The 17,537-nt window shown below is 38.7% G+C and overlaps 1 protein-coding gene across 1 annotated transcript in view; it reads left to right on the top strand.

The window, feature by feature from the left end:
• The window catches only part of LOC116724474 (NACHT, LRR and PYD domains-containing protein 14-like), a 36,595-nt gene extending 19,936 nt beyond the window's left edge, over positions 1 to 16,659 (top strand). The window contains exons 3-11 of the mRNA XM_032570194.1: positions 3,437 to 3,556; positions 8,610 to 8,726; positions 9,718 to 9,796; positions 9,955 to 10,177; positions 10,324 to 12,115; positions 12,566 to 12,739; positions 13,720 to 13,893; positions 15,937 to 15,983; positions 16,133 to 16,659. Coding sequence (XP_032426085.1) covers positions 3,516 to 3,556; positions 8,610 to 8,726; positions 9,718 to 9,796; positions 9,955 to 10,177; positions 10,324 to 12,115; positions 12,566 to 12,739; positions 13,720 to 13,893; positions 15,937 to 15,983; positions 16,133 to 16,659 — 3,174 coding nt within the window. The 5' untranslated portion in view covers positions 3,437 to 3,515. The remainder of the gene's footprint in view (positions 1 to 3,436; positions 3,557 to 8,609; positions 8,727 to 9,717; positions 9,797 to 9,954; positions 10,178 to 10,323; positions 12,116 to 12,565; positions 12,740 to 13,719; positions 13,894 to 15,936; positions 15,984 to 16,132) is intronic.
• The last annotated feature ends 878 nt before the right edge of the window (positions 16,660 to 17,537 follow it).

Below are 17,537 nucleotides of genomic sequence, written 5' to 3'. Positions count from 1 at the left end.
ATCATGTATATGGAAGGAATCTGTAAAACTTCTCTGCTACATTTCAGAAAATACACATCTTCTGTATTGCTTTATAACTTTTTATATGTTGCAGATAGTAAGCTGTTGCTTTTATTGTCTTATTTACAGGACTGAGCATAAAGGGAGACTTGAAGAAATGAACTAGGATGTCAGGGTAACTTTGAGAAAACGGAGTACTGTAGCACTGAGTTTGGGTTCTGAAAGGCAGGTCAGAGTTGAGGTGGACAAATGTTTTACTGCAAGAATGTTGTGATAAATATCACAAACGGGGACAATCCAGGTGCAGGAAGAACATTTACCCATTTGTCCATTTTTTGATCTCATATTTAAGATTTCCTTTTAGTTCCTGTTAAATCATTGGCAGTTGGTCTAACGTTTTCTCATCTCACATTCCCATATTTCTCTCTACCTGGCAGAAAAACACAAAAACTCTCGGTTATTCATGAGAGACATGACAGTTTGGTGCTTGTTGCCGATGAGCAGGGCCGTGCAGAGACCTATGGAGGGGCAGGGGCTCAAATTTAAAAAATGGCACATTGAACAAAAACTCCGTACAACAACATAGCAACAACCCATATTAATCAAGAATCTAATTGGATCCTACTGTATCATTGCCATCATGTGGGGAAATGCAAAGCAAATATAATCTATATTTTCCCCAACAGGTATAAAGTTTCTGTTTCTGCTGCTGACAGTCCTGGAGGGCTGAGCTGATCTGAGACTGTAGCTGTTAAACAGACCAGAGGAGAGAAGGTCAAAGGTTATGAAGTTATGAAATAAGCAAATTGCTGCCATTTTACTAATGAAGCCCTAATAATATCTATTTAACCCCTAGAACAACCTGGCTGCAGACTGATCAACCTGGAATCCACCTGGAATCTACCTGGAATCCACTTGGAATCTACCTGGAATCTACCTGGAATCCCCCGGTGGCCCCTGTCAGTCCTCTGATGCTTTGGAGACATTTTGATTCATTTCATTGTGGCATGTTTGGCTTTTTGCTGCGGTTCTAATTATTGCTACAATGTTTTCTCTGATGTTTATTTTGTGACTCTAAATGGGCCGAATCTTCCTTTAACACTTGAGGTTCTGCAATAACTTCTATTTACAGCCCAGAACCTCCAGCCCAGATCCCGTCAGCAGCGGCTTTAACCCGCCTGGTAGAAACGTTAAGGAGAAGCAGAGCGAACAGAGAGCAGGTGGTACCAGGTGGTACCAGGTGGTACCGGGGCTATGAGCTGCGTTGCGACTCGTGGTGACAGTCGGTACCGTGTCTTATATCAGGATGTCTGATATAAAGACAGATATTCTTTCTATCTGTCTGTGGACCGACTCAAGCTGCCTGTAGTGAACCGGGCCTTTAGCAGAACGATGAAGTTAAAGTCAGAAGTTTCTCTGCAGCATTTCTGAGTTTAGTGGCGAGGCGGGTTTTGTCCCACTATTGCAAGGACGATTATGAAAATATAAATAGAAACAGTTTTTCTAACGTCAACATCAGACCTACGTTTTTATTCACAAACCAGTGCATGAAAAAATATTCTTGCCCATAACTTGATAGTTAGAGGACACAGATCCTCCTCCTCCTCACCATGGACCCGGAGTCTGAACAACATGGAGGCTCTGAGAGTCATTATTAGACTGAGGGCAGCCAGACTAGTTTATTTTTACTACATTATTATATTTAGCTAAATATTATTGCTGAGGGGCACAAACAGGCCTTCTGACATACAGATTAAAAATATATATTTTTTTAAAAAAGGATAAAAATTGCAGGGGCTCAAGCCCCCCTCACCCCCCCTCTGTACTTGCCTGCCTAAGACCTATTTATACAGTGAAACACCCACTTCCCAAACTGAAATTAATTAACTAATTAAGTGAATTACTAACCAAAGAACCTATTTAAAATAACAAATTAAACAAAAATTCTAACTATAAATCAACTAGAAAATAAACACATAAAAATGAACTAAATAATCTAAATTTTAACTGAAAATAGATAAATAACTCCTACACATAGAAAAAAAACAATGTTCATTTTACTCAAACATATATGTATAAAAAAGTAAAATCAGAGAAACTGGTCATTTTAAGAGGTTTCTTAATTTTTTCAAGAGCTGTATTTGGATAATTTAAAAATCACTTAATCTGTTATTAATAACCAGACAATATGCAGGTAAGAGTTTCACCAGCAGAGGGAGACAAACCCCCACTAATGAAGAGTTCAGTTGGTTCCAAGTTAAAAAAGGTTCTGGTTCTGTTGGTGTTGAACAGAACCTGTATCAGCAGAATAACAGCGGATCCAGATTTATGAGAAGTGATTCTGTCTTCAGACGTCAACAGAATAACTTTCCTCTCACTCCCAGTCAGTCTGACCAGTCAGACCAGTCTGGGCTCATTTCTCCTCATAACACTTTCAGTTTAAACTAACCTGTTTATTTGTGGCACCACTCTGGATCCACCGTGGTTCTGTTGGGTCTCGGCTTGTTGTTCAGATATTCTTCATCAACTGTTTGGATAATTTGAACAAACTGTAAGTTTGCTTTGTTTCCTACTTGAACTTTGTCATCAGGATATTCCTGCTTGTTTCTGCTCTCTGATGTTTGGAGAAAATGTTCACTTCTGATTTCAGCTAAAAAACTAAAATCTGCTGTTTGAAGTTCTCTGCTGAACAGCTGGTTTTATTTATTTTCTTCTCTGAACAAACTGATTCTTGGTTTTATTTCCTGGAATCAAACTCTGGTCTCCACCATTAAAGTCAGAAAGTCCTGTTGCTTCCTTTCAAAATAAAACAATGTTATTTTTAAAATATGTTTAATTCAATCGGAATATTAAATAGTTAATATTTGATAGAGCAGATAATCCACTTGTAGAGTTTAATAATTAACTAACTAAAATACTTCCTGTTCAGGTTGAATCAGTGAATGTAAATGTTGCTCCATGTCTCCATCTAGTGGACTGATAGTAGAAGTGCAGCAGCTGATGGCAGCTTCCTCTGCCTCTCTGCTGTCTGACTGCATTCACCTGACACTGATATGAAGCAGAGAAGAAGAGCCAATCAGAGGAGGAGCAGCTGATCTTTTTCCAGCTCTAATGATGTAAAGGATGATCAGAGTTGATGTGCAGATGAATGATGTGTGTTTCCTCTGCAGGTGAAGGTAGAAAGTGTGTGTGAGCTGATGTGAATTCAGCAGCATGGATCAGTGTGAGGACAGAGAGGAGGGAGTCCCTCCCTCTAAAACCACTCTGTGTGGGGAAGATGAGAGCCAGAGCAAAGGTCAGAGGTGAGGTCACCATCTCTAACTGTCCACAGCCCTTTTCACACAGCGTTCACTATATCAGGCCAGAACAGACGTGGTGATGAAGCTGCTGCTGCTCCTCTTTGCTGATTAAGTTTTAATCATCATGTTTCTGTCAGGATCCATCAGAGACTCAAACCAGAACCAGAACCAGAACCCAGCTGTGTGTCCTTTAAGAGTGACAGGTCAAGGGATGAGATGATTGACTTTAAATCTCCTGGATCTCCACCATCAGAGAGGTGAGCTGTTTCTAACTGCTGTAACTGTTCAGTTTATATCTGTTATTATGACCATCCAATATTTATTTAACACACAAACACAAAAGGCAGAAGTGAGTTTAATTTCTAGATTGATATTTGGATTGTTCTCTAAATCTAAATTTTATTTATTTTCCAGACAGAGTAATGCTGAAAGAAAAAGGCTTTTATTAATTAACTTTATGATTCTAGTTTCATCTCTGTGGTTCAAACATCATCCAACATAGTGGATTATTAACCATTTCCACAGTTAAGATAAATAAATATCTCATGTGGATATCTTTCAGAACCAGATGGTCTCTAACATACATAAGCTATTGGGTCATTCTCTGAATTCGGTGCATTTTGTGTCTCACAGGTTTATCTCAAATATTTAATTCATTTATTTATTTGAGTTTATTTGATAGGGACAGACACACATCGACATAAACAAACTGAACAAAACAGCAGTCCCATGTTTGCGTCATAGCGCTATAGCAACAGCTAATTCGCAGCACTTGTCCCTAGATGGGCTTTTAAAAAGTACCTCTAAAGTTAAAATGATGGTCATTTAAAATAGCACAGCTTGATGTTGACGACATCTACAAACAAACAGTGAAACATGAAACATCTAAAATGGGTACAGTTCTGTTTTTGACATAACCTGAGTTTAGTTTGTTTCTTGAACGTACTAAAACTGGTTACAGACTTTAAATCAACAGGAAGTGAGTTCCAAACTGCAGATCCTCTCATGGACAGAGCACTTTGAGCAAACGTGGTTCTTCGAAAGGGAACCTTACAGTTTCCATCTGAAGCTGCTCTAGTAGATCTGCTGTTGCCCTGCAGTCTCTGTATGCAATTACTTAATGGTGTAGGTGCATATCCATTTAAACACTTAAAAATCAATTTTAAAAGATTATAATTTATAAAATCAGGAAAGTCCAAAATGCCGAATTTAGCCAAAATGTGACAATGATGGAATCTGATTGGCTTTTGATATAAAACCTTCAAAGCCTGATTACAGAGACTTGCTAATGGTTTGAGTCTAGTTTGACTAGTCTGAGACCAGACAGTAGCTCCATAGGAAAAATGTGAGGATCGTTGAGTTAAAAAACATCTCTGCACAGTGAAGTGTTAAACAATTTCTAATAAATTTAAAACAGTTTATATTTGATCTAACAGTTTTGCTGATTTTGTGAACATGGCTCCTAAAATTTAACTGAGCATCCAGAATTATTCCTAAATATTTTTCTTGTGATTCTTGCTCAATAGGGTCCCCATTGATCTGAATATTCAAGGACTGTAATGATGTTTTCTTGATTGAAATGCAAATACATTTTGTTTTCTTTGTATTGAGAGTTAAGCAAGAATCATTTAGCCATAATGATAATCTCTGCAGGCTGTTGTGAAGTTTTTCACTGATTACAATACTGTTCTTGTCTGATGTATAAACAATAGTGTCATCAGCAAACATTTGCAATTTAACTTCAGGACAAATATCAGGAAGACTGTTAACATACAGACTAAAAAGGACTGGACCTAAGATAGTTCCTTGTGGAATCCCTGTTACTATTTTACAGAAGACAGATTTAGTATTAATGATGACAACACACTGTTCACGATCTTTCAAATATGATTGAAACCAAGACAATGATCATTCTGAGAAATTAAATGGTGAAAGCCTTGAGATCAGTAAGTTGTGGTTCACCGTATCAAAAGCCTCTTCAAGTCCAGGAAAACTGCACCAGTGATTTGTCCCCTATCAAGTGATTGTTTAACATTTTCAAGCAGCAGACTTATAGCAGTCTCTGTAGGATGATTACGTCTGAAGCCAAACTGAAGAGGATGCAGAAGATTGTTACTTTCTAAATACAATAGTAGTTGTTCTAGAATAATTTTCTCCAGCACTTTTGACATGACCAGAACAAAACTTATTGGCCTGTAGTTACTGATTTCATGGGGACTTCCTGATTTAAAAATCGGTTTCACCAAACCTTTTTTCCATGCATCGGGAAAATGCCCTGTTCTGATGGAAATATTAATTATGTGAGTTAAAGGTTCTACTAAAATATTGCAGTATTTCTTTTAAAAACATAGCATCTAAATTATACATATCGTTTGCATAAGAATTGTTTAAGCTATTGATAGCTTTTTGAACATCAGAGTAACGAATTTCCTTTATCTCAAACAAATCAAAACACTTTTTGGTTGGTTTTGTACCATGTAAATCCATTGGAGCTGGTAGGAACTTTGATGCCAAGTCTTTAACTGATGAGAGGAAAAAATCATTAAATATTGTTGCTAGCTGAGCAGGATCAGTTAGGATTTTTTCTGCTACCTTCATATTTGTAATCAGTGCGTACATTGGGGCTCAGTAAACTGTTTAACTGTTTCCAGATCGTCTTACCATTCCCTCCTGCTCCTGACAAAACGTTTATGTAATATTTAGCTTTAGATTTGTACATTTCTTTAACTACTCTGTTCCTCAAACTTTTAAAAACAGCCAATCTGTGGTCCTTTTGAATTTAAAAAACAATTTTAGGGCATAGTCTCTCTGTTTCATTAACTGCTTAATGTCATTCGATACCCAAGGTAGCTGTATTTTTCTTCATCCCTTCATTTGAGTTTTTAAAAACTTATTCATAGTATTACAAACATTGAGAATATATGTATTACAGCAATCATTTACCTGATGCTGGTTTAGGACGTCATCCCAATTAACCCTTGCTAATTCGGCCTCAAATTTGGGTCCATCCTTTCTTGGAATTTGTATTAAAATCTGTTTCTGTGTATTATAATGACTGGCAAAACGATTTCGAGGTAATTTTCTTCCAATGAGAGTGATATTGTGGTCGGATAAGCCGCACACTAAGTTATAGGTTTTTATAATTCGACCAGGTTTGTTTGAAAAGGTTAAATCTATTAAGGTTTGACTGTTTTTGGTGATACGAGAGGGACCATTGATTAACTGATGAAAATCTAATTTTGCTGTCAGTTCTCTATATTTTCATATAATGCAACCCACATTGTTTGACAAAAATCAAGTAATGGAAATATCCATGTGTCTTGGTAATATAACATACAAATATATTTTAATAATTATGTTTTGAAAGATTTGATGGTTTGTTGAAGCGTAGAGGTCAGCCAAATGAGCATGTCCCCACTGACCAATGTTAATTTTTCACTGAATATAAAACAAATGAAACTAACCAGTAACTGCAAGTTATTTCTACCATTTTAAACATTTTAGGTATACTTTAATCTAAATAAAAGAAATATGAGAAAAATACATGAATTATTTATAAAATATCATTTTTTATCATGTCCCTCCAGTTTTGTTTAACCCTGTAACAGCAGACCAATCCCTCCTTTTTATAAATAATGGTTCAGTCCAATTTCCTCAGCACCCTGGAAGTGACATCACTTACGTTTTTTCCCACTCACACTGTAAAGAGATTTAAGTGTTAATATAGTTTCTTACCGATATTTGATTATTTTTTATCCAAACATCGTCATTGTCAAGCTCAACCTTTCAACACCTTTAGGCTTGTAAATGATAATTATTGTTGTTTGGGAAAAAGTAAAGAATGGTCTTTGAAACACATTAATTCTTGTTTTCATCATATCATATGTTGCTCCATAACCTAGCTAATGTGGACTTATGGCAACTTTTAGTAAAAATCTTCAACCCCGTTACAGTCTGGTCAACTGTTACAATGGGTTCAACCGTTACTTGATACATTGTTATGATTTTTTTATAATAACAGCAAATATTAGACTAATATTTGTTGGACTGTATGCAAAGTTTAAAGAATGATTCAGAAACATAAAAAAGCCTGATTTAATGTTTATTTTAAAGTATATTTTTCTGATTTATGAAAAGTGCTTTTACATCAAGTTGCCATATTCTACTTATCACTCTAATTATTATGATTCAGAATCAAATAAGATATACATACAATTAGTTATTTTAATCAAGGGACAGGTCATCTAAAAGGAACTGGAAGAATTAGTTTAATTATGTTAGAGTTTTACTCATAGAGGAATGAAATTGTCCCTTTATGGGGTTGAATTTAAAGCAACTTAAGTAACAAAGAAATTCTTAATACTGTTTGGGATTTCATGAATAAAGTGGGGAGACATATTTTCCTGGAGGTTTAAAGAGTCCTTCAATAGATGCAGTGATCAAAAACACAATTTATTGTGGTATATTTTTAAATAATCTGAGACGCCAAAATGTACCAAATTCAGAGAATCACCCAATTACTGCTGATGAATAACGGGGACAAAAATGACCCATAATGAACTCACTTTTCAATCAAGACACAGAAACTATCATGTTGACATGACCTTTGACCCACAAACATTTAAATGCATTTTCGTCAACTTAATTTTTCCAAATGAAACAGACTCATTTATTTAACCAAACATTAATATTAACACAGAAACACAAAGGCAGAAGTAAATTTAATTTCTAAGTTTATATTTGGATTAGTCTCTAAGTCTGATTAAACACAGATTAATGCTGAAAGAAAAAGTTTCTATGAATTAATTTTATGATTCTAGTTGCATCTCTGAGATTCAAACATCATCCAACACGGTGTATTATCAAACATTTCTACAGTAAAACTAAATAATGTCTCCTGTGAATCGCATTCAGAACGACATGTTCTCTAACTTAACATTCAGTTCTGATTGAAGCTCCATCAGATCCTCCTTGGATGGTCAGAGTGGAAATGATTCCTGGTTCTTCTCCATGTCAGAGCTCAACACTAAGATCACCAAACTTCTCTCTGTCATTTCAAACCAACATGTTGGTCTCAGAAACAAATCTTTCTGCTCTTTAAAGAAGGCTGGACATTATTCAGGAGGATCAATGATCAGGAACATGTTGGAGGATTGGACCGGTTCTGATGGGAATCATTTAGAACATCAGGTTGATGATCTGTCTGGTTCTGTTGTGTCTCACAGCTCTTTATTTTACAATGGACCACATTAAAAATATCTTCAAAGCAAAACTCAAAGGAAAGATTTTAATGAGTTTCTTTTTTAGCAGAATCCATCAGATTTTCACACAAGAAGAATCAGAACCCAGCTGTGTGTCCTTTAAGAGCGACTGGTCAATGGATCTTCTCATTGACTTTAAATCTCCTAGACCTCCATCATCAGAGAGGTGAGCTGTTTCTAATTGCTGTAACTATGGAAACTGAACCAGTAAGAACTCAGATGTTTCCAGTTATACTTACAGAGAGGTTTGATCCATTATCTACAAAAATCAGCTGATCTGTTCTCATGAAAACACCTTCATATCTTCATCTCTGGGATGTCGATGATGATGTTCTGCTGCTTCCTGGCTCCATGTCAGACTAACAGTGGAACACATTTCCACTGGGAAATACCTGGTAGAGCCAGTCTGGTCCATCAGGACTTGGTTCCTGTGTGCATTGTAAGAGCAGTTCAGCAGGGAAGGAAAGCTTCATGATGTGGTTGGTGAGATCTGCTGGATCTCAACCAAACTGAGCTGATGTGGACCATCAGAGGTTCTGCTGGTTCTGAATGGGATCAGCAGGAACATTAAATCTTTATAACTACTTAGTTCACCTGGTTCACTGCTCACATCCAGATATTACATCATGGACCTTTACCTTCTGATTGTCTCTGTGTGGACAGATATAATGTGATCTCACTGGCTTCCAAGGATCTACAGGATCCATTTTAAAATCCTCTCTATAACATCCAGCAGAGGACCCCACATGGACACACACCCATATATCTCAAACCTCCTCCATGTCCACATCACCTCAGATCTAGTCATCAGAACCTGATGGATGTCCCACACTGTCCTGAAGACCTGTGTGGACAGAGCCTTCACTTCCACTGTCCCCAAGCTCTGGGAAACTGTCTCCACCAGCATCAGATCTAATGACAGTTTGGACAGTTTGAAGTCCAAGTTCAGCATCAAACTTTTAAAATGTCTTCTAGGTGATTTTGCTCTTAATCCTTGTAGTTCATCTTCCTCTTTTTAACTTCACTCCATTTTGTTCATATGATGCTCTGTTTTTCTGCTTCAAGTACATTTAATGTGAAACTCCTGGTGATTTCATTTCTGAATATTGCTGGATGAATATTTCCTGACTTCCTAATTGTTCCTGGTTCCTCCACAGAGTGGACCAGCAGAGCTCAGAGGTTCCCAGTTGTCCGTCTGCCCAGCAGCATCAAACACAGCTGGACTCCATATTTATGGTCTGTACATGAACAACAACTTTTCCAAGCGTTCTGTTCACAGTCACCTTCATGCTGCACTTTGTAGACCAGAGGAGTGTCAGTTTGTCAAACATCCATCTGGTGTTTGGCTCCATGATTTCAGTCTGATGTTTCCTTCATCTATTATTCTATTCCAGACGCTGGAGGACAACATTGTCGCTTTTCTGAAGAACGAGCTGAAGAAGATTCATAAGATTCTGAGTCCAAATGACCCAGAATGCACAGAGAGTCAGAGAGATGATGATGTGTTGGAAGGTGAGGATGAAGAGCAGAGGAGGATCAGCAGAGAGGCAGTGATGAAGATCACACTGAACTTCCTACGGAGGATGAAGCAGGAGGAGCTGGTTGACCGTCTGGAGAGCAGTAAGAGGATTTCTACAAAGGTTTAACCTGATGGATAAATCAGACATTTACTGAAATTTGAAGAGATGGAATCATATTTATTCAAATCATCTTCAGAAGATGATTTTATTTAGTCGCTGATTTTACTTTTTGTCTTATTTTAGAACGTCTTGCTGCAGTTTGTCAACATCAACTTAAATCTGGTCTGAAGAAGAAGTTCCAGTCTGTGTTTGAGGGGATTGCTAAAGCAGGAAGTCCAACCCTTCTGAACCAGATCTACACAGAGCTCTACATCACAGAGGGAGGAACTGGAGAGGTCAATGATGAACATGAGGTCAGACAGATTGAAACAGCATCCAGGAAACCACACAGACCAGAAACAACAATCAGACAAGAAGACATCTTTAAAGTCCCACCTGGAAAAGTTCAACCAATCAGAACAGTGATGACAAAGGGAGTGGCTGGCATTGGGAAAACAGTCCTAACACAGAAGTTCACTCTGGACTGGGCTGAAGACAAAGCCCGCCAGAACATCCAGTTCATATTTCCATTCACTTTCAGAGAGCTGAATGTGCTGAAGGAGAAAAAGTTCAGCTTGTTGGAACTTGTTCATTATTTCTTTAGAGAAACCAAAGAAATCTGCAGCTTTGAACACTTCCAGGTTCTGTTCATCTTTGATGGTCTGGATGAGAGTCGACTTCCTCTGGACTTCCACAACAAGGAGATCCTGACTGATGCTACAGAGTCCACCTCAGTGGACGTTCTGCTGACAAACCTCATCAGGGGGAAACTGCTTCCCTCTGCTCTCCTCTGGATAACCACACGACCTGCAGCAGCCAATCAGATCCCTCCTCAGTGTGTTGGCATGGTAACAGAGGTCAGAGGGTTCAATGACCCACAGAAGGAGGAGTACTTCAGGAAGAGATTCAGAGATAAGCAGCAGGCCAGCAGGATCATCTCCCACATGAAGACATCACGAAGCCTCCACATCATGTGCCACATCCCAGTCTTCTGCTGGATCACTGCTACAGTTCTGGAGGATGTGTTGGAGACCAGAGAGGGAGGAGAGCTGCCCAGCACCCTGACTGAGATGTACATCCACTTCCTGGTGGTTCAGACCAAAGTGAAGAAGGTCAAGTATGATGGAGGAGCTGAAACAGATCCACACTGGAGTCCAGAGAGCAGGAAGATGATTGAGTCTCTGGGAAAACTGGCTTTTGATCAGCTGCAGAAAGGAAACCTGATCTTCTATGAATCAGACCTGACAGAGTGTGGCATCGATATCAGAGCAGCCTCAATGTACTCAGGAGTGTTCACACAGATCTTTAAAGAGGAGAGAGGGCTGTACCAGGACAAGGTGTTCTGCTTCGTCCATCTGAGTGTTCAGGAGTTTCTGGCTGCTCTTCATGTTCATTGTGTTTCCATTAACTCTGGCATCAACTTGATGGGAGAAAAACAAACATCTAAGAAATCTTCATTATTTAATAAACTCAAAGTAAATGATCTCCATCAGAGAGCTGTTGACCAGGCCTTACAGAGTCCAAATGGACACCTGGACTTGTTCCTCCGCTTCCTCCTGGGACTTTCACTGCAGACCAATAGGAGATTCCTAAAAGGTCTGCTGAAACAGACAGGAAGTAGCTCACAAACCAATCAGAAAACAGTTCAGTACATCAAGGAGAAGATCAATGAGAATGTGTCTGCAGAGAAAAGCATCAATCTGTTCCACTGTCTGAATGAACTGAATGATCGTTCTCTAGTGGAGGAGATCCAACAGTCTCTGAGTTCAGGAAGTCTCTCCACAGATAAACTGTCTCCTGCTCAGTGGTCAGCTCTGGTTTTCATCTTAGTGTCATCAGGAAAAGATCTGGATGTGTTTGACCTGAAGAAATACTCTGCTTCAGAGGAGGTTCTTCTGAAGCTGCTGCCAGTGGTTAAAGCCTCCAACAAAGTTCTGTAAGGACACAGATTGTTAATTCAGTTATTTTTGATAGAAATATGCTAATGATGAGGTAAATATATATATTCATGTTTCAGTTTATATATTGGTGCATTGTCTCTTCAAAGTGTCTCACTGGGGGGGATGTGTAAAGGAGACACAGACTTACTTCAGCAGCTGAGCATACTATTACATATTAAGGCAGCAAAACTCCTCCACTTTATGTTAAAACTTTAATTGTATTAATTTAGTAAATAGTGGGATTTTATAATTCTCTTTCCAGCCTCCTTGTTGCCTGTAGTTCTCAACTTTAAGGATGGAGGAGTAACTATAGAATGAACCATTTCACAACAAAAGGCATCATAAATGTGTGTAAAATAAGATAGTTTCTTCTCTGTCCAAGAAAAACATTGAAAAATAAAAAAAATTAAGAAGTGATTAACAGATTTTCCTCCATGTCTCCTCAGACTGAGTGGCTGTAACCTCTCAGAGAGAAGCTGTGAAGCTCTGTCCTCAGTTCTCAGCTCCCAGTCCTCCAGTCTCAGAGAACTGGACCTGAGTAACAACAACCTGCAGGATTCAGGAGTGAAGCTTCTCTCTGCTGGACTGAAGAGTCCAAACTGCAACCTGGAAACTCTCAGGTAAAATGTTTTGAATCCTAGTGAAGCCATATTTCTGTCCACTAGCTCCTAGCAGAGATGCACTATGCTGCCAAAAGTATTTGACCACCCAATCAAATGATCAGAATCAGATGCTCCAATAACTTCCATGGCCTCTAGATATACAGACTGTCTTTACAAACAATTGTGAAAGAATGGGTTCCCCTCAGGAACTCAGTGAATACCATCAACAGGATGTGCAACAAGTGGCATCCTATCACTAACATGTGGCTAACAAATCTCTACACATAAACGTTGCTGGTTTTCATTTACTCCAGGCTGAAAGGACCAAGAAGAGAGGTATTTAGAAAGGCGGCGGTCATTCTTCCATTGATAGTTGAACTCTGGATAGATGACAGATTGCTGCATCCTAGGTGCACAAATGAGCATTATTGCAGATCCTTCATCCTGCAGTTGTTAGACTTTCTAACCAGAACTGCTCCTAACAAACTCAATAATTATTACATCCTGGTTGTTATATGATATAACTTTAACTGTTGTAACTTTTAAAATTTCTTTTAAATAGTCTATTGCTGTTTCAATATACAGATATACACATCTTATACATGATTATAAATTGCCCTACTCAGCTGCACATCTGTCAAACTGATTATACTGTTTTATTAAATGCACAGCATTTTTATTCCTCTGTTCTAAATGTGTCTTTATTCTACAGTCTCCTATTATTTTTGAATATCCGATTCTTCCATTTACCTTAAATTTGTTGCTGGTAAACCTGAACTCCCTGCTGTGGAGCAATGAAGGATGTTTATGTTCTTAGCTGTTCTATAAGTGACAAATGTTGATTTTTATTACTCAGAAAAACAAAATTAGAGCATTATCACTCTTTCATCTTATTGACAGGTCAATTTATTGACGTTTTTCCTCTTGTGAAAATGATCAGTTCAGATCTTGGGTTCTACCTCAATGTTCTCATCATGTGATGAATTGTGTGTCTGCAGCTTATCAGGCTGTTTGGTCTCAGAGGAAGGCTGTGCTTCTCTGGCCTCAGCTCTGACCTCCAACCCCTCCCATCTGAAAGAGTTGGACCTGAGCTACAATCATCCAGGAGACTCAGGAGTGAAGCTGCTGTTGGCTGGACTGAAGGATCCACACTGGAGACTGGAAGCTCTCAGGTATGGAGGAACCTGCTGCAGGAGCAGAGAAGGTCTGATAGAGGAGGAAGAGGGAGAAATGTCTTTAGTCAGTCTGCTGGGAAACATTTAGTTTGAAGCTTAAAATTTATTATGCTAATTCAGTATTTAGACATCTCATCTAAATAGAGAGACGTAATATAGATTAATGATATATATACATCCAAGTCGCTTTGCGCTTTTTGATTTGTTGGTTAGTTTGAAAGTAATCAATGATTCTGGTGCCGCCTTTGCCTCCCTGATATCATGAACTGCTAGCTTTCAAAAATTCACCATCAAATCTGAAAAACATATCGAGGAAAGTTAAGCTGCTAAACGCTGTCTGAGTTTTGGGTGTTAAATTGATTTAGGTTAGAGAAGTTTTATGTAATCTTACCAAGCTTCTAGTTTAAATCGACTGCAATAAATAAAACATTTAAATAGTTGTAAGCAGCTGAACTGGCAGTAACATTGATTACTGCGGTCGGGGCACATGGAGCGCAGCGTCTCCTGCCATGAATGTCCCAGTAACGTTAAACTCCTCCACATCCTGGTTACTGAATTAATGTGAATGATCTCCATCTCATATTTACATTTACAGTCATATTCAATAAATTAGAATATTGGTTCCCATGAGGCTCGTTTGTCAGATTTTAAAACAACTTCAGCAGATATTAAACATATTTTTCCTGCTTTCTTACTTTTACTCAAGTAAAAATGTTAATGTGGTTCTTTTACTAGAGAACATTTTTGTCTGTTTATTTGTACTTTTACTTCAGTACATTGTTTGAGTTCTTTCTCCACCTCTGGTGAACAGCCAGTAGGTGGCGCTAGAGTCAGGAGGAGGCAGCCTGGAGAAAAGGCTGTTCCTCTGCAAAGGAACTGCTGCAAAGCTTTGTTCAGGGATGAGATGTCACGATGTTAGTGTCAGTCTGTTCCAGGCTTTAGTTGTTCTCCTCATGAGGAGCTGAAGTCTCTGACAGGAACGTAGAGCTGAACAGGAGAAGAACTTGAAGCTTCTTCTTGGCCTCTGATTGCAACAGCAGGACAATCCAACATTTTAGTCTGACTTCATCTGGAAATATTTCTTTGACCCTGAATCAGTTTGAAGGCAGGCCAGCTCCTCATCAGAGCTGAGATCTTCTCTGTCCTCCATGCTGGAAATGTACAAGTCCAGCAGCTCCTGATCAGTGACATCAGAGCGTGACATCATCAGTAGAATGATGATGTCATTTCCCTCTCAGAGCAGCTTGGAAATCTGAGAGGAAAGATGCAAACAAAGACTCTCTGGACTGTTGGATCTGCTGGTTCTGGTTCCAGATGCTCCTTGGACACTTTCACAAGCCATTACTGCAGCTGCTGGATTCAGGATGCTGCTTCTTCTTCTTGGTCTCATTGTAAATGTGTGCAGCAGCGCCACCTGGTGGTGTTGGTTGGTAGAGGAAGTGCTGAAAGGTTGGAGGTGTTTGTCAGAGGTGTGTGATGATGGAAGCCTCTCCCTGGTTTGTGAGTCTGAGCTCAGAGATCAAATCTTTGATTCTTGTTGAACTCTTTGTTGAATGTGATGCAGCTTCTCCTTTTTAATGTTTGTATTTCTGGATATTACAGTGAGGCCACAGCAGGTTTTCAGCAGCAGGGCTGTTTAGTGTTTCATTCCTTCATCTGTGTGTGGGAGTGTGGATGGAACAGGTATCCAGGTGTTGTGTCAGAGTTTAGATTGATTGTATTTTAATGCTGATTATTAAATCAGGTTGAGCTTCCAGAAATGTTTCCTTAGTTTCCTGATGTCCTTTTATGCTTCAGTGAGTTTCTTCAGGTTGTTACTGAGGGATTTCCTTTCTCCTCTCTGTTGGAGCTTTTCCTGTGTTTGGAGAAATGTGTTGTGCTGCAGCAGCACCAACTGTCCTTCCTACATCCACTGCAGTTTGCAATCCAAATGTTGGACTGTTCCTGTCTCAGTGGAGGACAATGTGTGTCTGAGAGACATGTAATGTCCATGTTTGCTGCTGAAAGAGACTGATGGTCTGACCCCCCTCCTCCTTTCAGGGTGGAGCCTGCTGGAGTCCCATTCTTGACACCAGGTCTGAGGAAGTGTAAGTGTGTTTTTCATCTGATTCATGACAACAAAGCAGCTCACATTCAACCATCTTCAAACTGTCACATCACTCATTCAGGAGTCATCATCAAAGTGTCAATAAATGATCAATAACTGCAGCTGGATTGTGTTTGTTCTCTCCATCAGATTCCTGTCAACTCACCATCGACACAAACACAGTGAACAGAAAACTCAAACTGTCTGAAGACAACAGGAAGGTGACATGGGAGGAGGAGCTTCAGTTATATCCTGATCATCCAGACAGATTTGATTACTGGGATCAGCTGCTGTGTAGAACTGGTCTGACTGGTCGCTGTTACTGGGAGGTCGAGTGGAGAGGATTTGTTTATATATCAGTGAGTTACAGAAGAATCAGGAGGAAAGGAAACAGTGGAGACTGTTGGTTTGGATGGAATAATCATTCATGGAGTCTGAGCTGCTCTGATGATGGTTACTCTGTCTGGCACAATAACATAAAAACTCGTCTCTCCTCCTCCTCTGTCTCTAACAGAGTAGCAGTGTATGTGGACTGTCCTGCTGGCATTCTGTCCTTCTACAGAGTTTCCTCTGACTCACTGATCCTCCTCCACACCTTCAACACCACATTCACTGAACCTCTGATTCCTGGATTTAGGTTCTGGTTCAGTTCTGGTTCCTCAGTGTTTCTGTGCTGAGTTGAGTCTAAAGAGTCTAAAGATTTTCCTCCTGTCAGAGAAACTCTCTCACTGTTGAACAGATAATTCAGTCTCTACAATCTATTTCTTGGTGAAACAATTCTGATTGAGTCCTTGGAAACTTTTTCTTCTTCCAGTCCTTTAAATATGGAAGCTGGGTTTATTCCAGGATTATTCCAGGATCCTCATGTTTTCCTGTGTGTTTCCAGTCAAAGCTTCACACTGAATATCAAGATGTTTCTCTTATTTTTTTCCTTTCATCCATCAGATTTCATTGAAATGTTGATCAGTTTTTCTCAATCACTGATCATTTTCTGTTTCTATCGGCTCCTATTTTTCTCAACATGTCAGATTTGAATATTAAATCTTCCTTTTGTAAATTTGCTGCAGTTTTTCTTCATGTGTTTTAAATAAAAACATTTTTCTTCTGCATTTGGTTCATTTGCTGCTCATTCTGTTCTTTTCCTGCTCAAATTTAAATATTTGCATTAAAAATATTTTTTCATCAACTCTGCCTTTCAGAAAGTCCTGATTTAAAGTAAAACATTCCCATCCCATGAAGGTCAGAGGTCAATGCTTTGAAGCCTAAAGTGGGAAAATCTTCATATTTTCTGTTTCATTCAGAACTTCTACCTGAAATTTTTGTCTCATCATTAATATTTGTAATTCTCCTTCCATTAAACTGTTGCTGCTCCAAACTGACCAGATCAAAATAATGTATCAGCAAATAAAGTAAATGTTAACAAATTAGATTCATTGCATAAATCATTTATGTAAAGTAAGAAAAGTTTAGGACCCAGTTCTGACCCTTGTGGTTTTCCACAGGTAACTTCTAGTAAATCAGAATTCATATTATTTGTACATTTTGATGTCTTGAG

Source organism: Xiphophorus hellerii, chromosome 8 (genome assembly GCF_003331165.1).
Source record: "Xiphophorus hellerii strain 12219 chromosome 8, Xiphophorus_hellerii-4.1, whole genome shotgun sequence".
In the NCBI taxonomy this organism is placed as follows: Eukaryota; Metazoa; Chordata; class Actinopteri; order Cyprinodontiformes; family Poeciliidae; genus Xiphophorus; species Xiphophorus hellerii.
The sequence above is the reverse complement of the archived record's forward strand: the minus strand, read 5'-3'. Positions and strand labels throughout refer to the sequence as shown.